General features: G+C 40.5%; 1 protein-coding gene across 1 annotated transcript in view; it reads left to right on the top strand.

Moving 5' to 3' along the window:
• Window positions 1-2,500, top strand: part of hecw2b (HECT, C2 and WW domain containing E3 ubiquitin protein ligase 2b) — a 28,018-nt gene that overhangs the window by 24,205 nt on the left and 1,313 nt on the right. Inside the window, exons 22-26 of the mRNA XM_030779065.1 lie at window positions 1-2; window positions 434-532; window positions 1,358-1,487; window positions 1,643-1,789; window positions 2,024-2,138. The exon at window positions 1-2 is cut by the window's left edge and continues 151 nt beyond it. Coding sequence (XP_030634925.1) covers window positions 1-2; window positions 434-532; window positions 1,358-1,487; window positions 1,643-1,789; window positions 2,024-2,138 — 493 coding nt within the window. The remainder of the gene's footprint in view (window positions 3-433; window positions 533-1,357; window positions 1,488-1,642; window positions 1,790-2,023; window positions 2,139-2,500) is intronic.

Below are 2,500 nucleotides of genomic sequence, written 5' to 3'. Positions count from 1 at the left end.
TGGTGAGCACAGCTTGAGCTACACCTCAGACATAAGATCATCATGTTATAATCCACTGACTACGCAATGTTTACTTCCTACTTGGCTGTTTTTAGTCAGTTTCACGTTGTCCACCAATGCCAGTACTGCAGAATACGTGGCCTACACCTGCCATGTCTCATATGGGGTTTCTACTTGTGTAGAAATATACTTGCAGAGAAGTAAAGCACTTTCTGACTAATATTATCGACTCCACAATTATGGATCATATCTACTAACCACAAAGGATTTTTTTTGACTCTTTATGATAAAGTACTAAAGGCAAACTCAGGTAAAGTCGAATGTATCTCCATCCACGAGTACTATGGCCTTTATGAAAATACCACTGTTCATACCAGAAAAAGTCTGAAAGTGCCTCAGAAGACATTTGAATGTTTTTTTTTTTCGTATTCAGGTTCCGTTTTAGCGGGCGTATTCTTGGTCTAGCTTTGATCCACCAGTACCTACTCGATGCCTTCTTCACCCGTCCCTTCTACAAAGGCCTCCTGCGTATGTGAGTGGACCTTGTTACTGTATTAAACTCTCAGTAATAGTACTGAATAGTGTTAGGTTACTGTGTTACACTCTCAGTACTGAATAGTGTTAGGTTCCTGTGTTAAACCCTCAGTAATAGTACTGAACAGTGTTAGGTTACTGTGTTAAATTCTCAGTACTGAAGTGTTAGGTTCCTGTGTTAAACTCTCAGTAATAGTACTGAATAGTGTTAGGTTCCTGTGTTAAACTCTCAGTAATAGTACTGAATAGTGTTAGGTTACTGTGGTAATCTCTCAGTAATAGTACTGATTAAGTGTTAGGTTACTGTGTTAAACTCTTAGTAATAACACTGAGTAGTGTTAGGTTCCTGTGTTAGACTCTCAATAGTAGTACTGAATAGGTATTGTGTTAAGCTCTCAATAATAGTACTAAATAGTGTTAGGTTACTGCGTTAAGCTTTCAGTACCAGTGCTAAGTAATGTTAGCTCTGGTTCAGCAGTAGTGCTGATTAGCTTTAGCATCAGTTTTTTTGTTGTAAATTCAATGTTGTTTTTCAGTGTAGAATTTGAATTATTTTTAAATTAATTACTATGTTACTGTTTTGAAAGAGAGTGCTGTTTTCAAGGACTCATTTTTGTGTTGACTTTGGAGGATGCTGATTTATGTTAACACTGTATTGTGTAGATTTAATCCTGTATAAATACTCTCTGAATTAAATCAGCCCTAGGAAATTGTCTGTTTTGTCAAAGCACTGTATATTTCACTAATGACTTTTACTTCTCTCCTCCCCTCTGTTCTCTGCTTCTCTCTCTCTCTGTCTTTCTGTCTGTCTGTCTGTCTGTAGTCCATGTGATCTGAGTGATTTGGAGTTTCTGGATGAGGAGTTCCATCAGAGTCTGCAGTGGATGAAGGACAATGACATTGAAGATATACTGGACCTCACCTTCACTGTCAATGAGGAGGTTTTTGGACAGGTCTGTGTGTGTGTGTGTGTGTGTGTGTGTTCTGTGTGTTGTGGAGATCTTTCATTTGGTGTACTGGGGGTCATTTAGAAAAACAGATCCAAACCCAGCTGTAGCATTTGATGAGATAACCAGGCTGAAGTGTGTTGGTGTGTTGGTTTGTTCAGATTACGGAGCGGGAGCTGAAGCCAGGTGGTGCTAATATCCCTGTATCAGAGAAGAATAAGAAGGAGTACATTGAGCGGATGGTGAAGTGGCGCATTGAGAGAGGTGTGGTCCAGCAAACTGAGAGTTTGGTGCGCGGCTTTTTTGAGGTACAGCAGTCGGTCACCTAACTTAATTTTGCCTACTCCTCTACCCCTATTTTATATTTTTCCTTTTTTTCTGCCTCTATTCTATATTATACCTTCTCTACTACCTTTCTTCCACTCTTTCTACCTTCTCCAGATTCCCCTGTTATCCTGTCTATGTTGTTGTACCTCACTGTGTTTTTGCTCTACCTGTCCTATGTCTGTCTGTGTTTCCCTGTTTTACTGTGTGTGTGTTAGGTCGTTGATGCTCGCCTGGTGTCTGTGTTTGATGCGAGGGAGTTGGAGCTGGTGATCGGAGGAACAGCAGAGATAGACCTCGTGGACTGGAGGAACAACACCGAATACAGAGGAGGTACAACAGGCCCCTCATAACTGACCAGAGATCAGACGCTCCTTTATAGTTACATTCCCTATTACCAACAAAGTATCCGCACTGAACCCAGATCAGCAAATGGAGCCAAACAGTTATTACAGCTTAATAATAGTGTCCATGACTGTGCTGATAACAGGTCAGTGGTGTACAACTAGAATATGAACTGGTATTCACTTTAACACATAATACTAACCTGTTGTGAGCAGTACAGCTGCACTGTTCCCTGGATCAGGGATTAAAGGTGAGAAATAACAGTAGACATAAGTAACACCTGATCTAAGGACCTTGCTGATAACAAACACACAGCACACTCACAAACAGTGCACTACGCAATCTCAACT

Source organism: Chanos chanos, chromosome 7 (genome assembly GCF_902362185.1).
Source record: "Chanos chanos chromosome 7, fChaCha1.1, whole genome shotgun sequence".
Lineage (NCBI taxonomy): Eukaryota > Metazoa > Chordata > Actinopteri > Gonorynchiformes > Chanidae > Chanos > Chanos chanos.
This window is presented reverse-complemented; position numbering and strand designations above follow the sequence as displayed.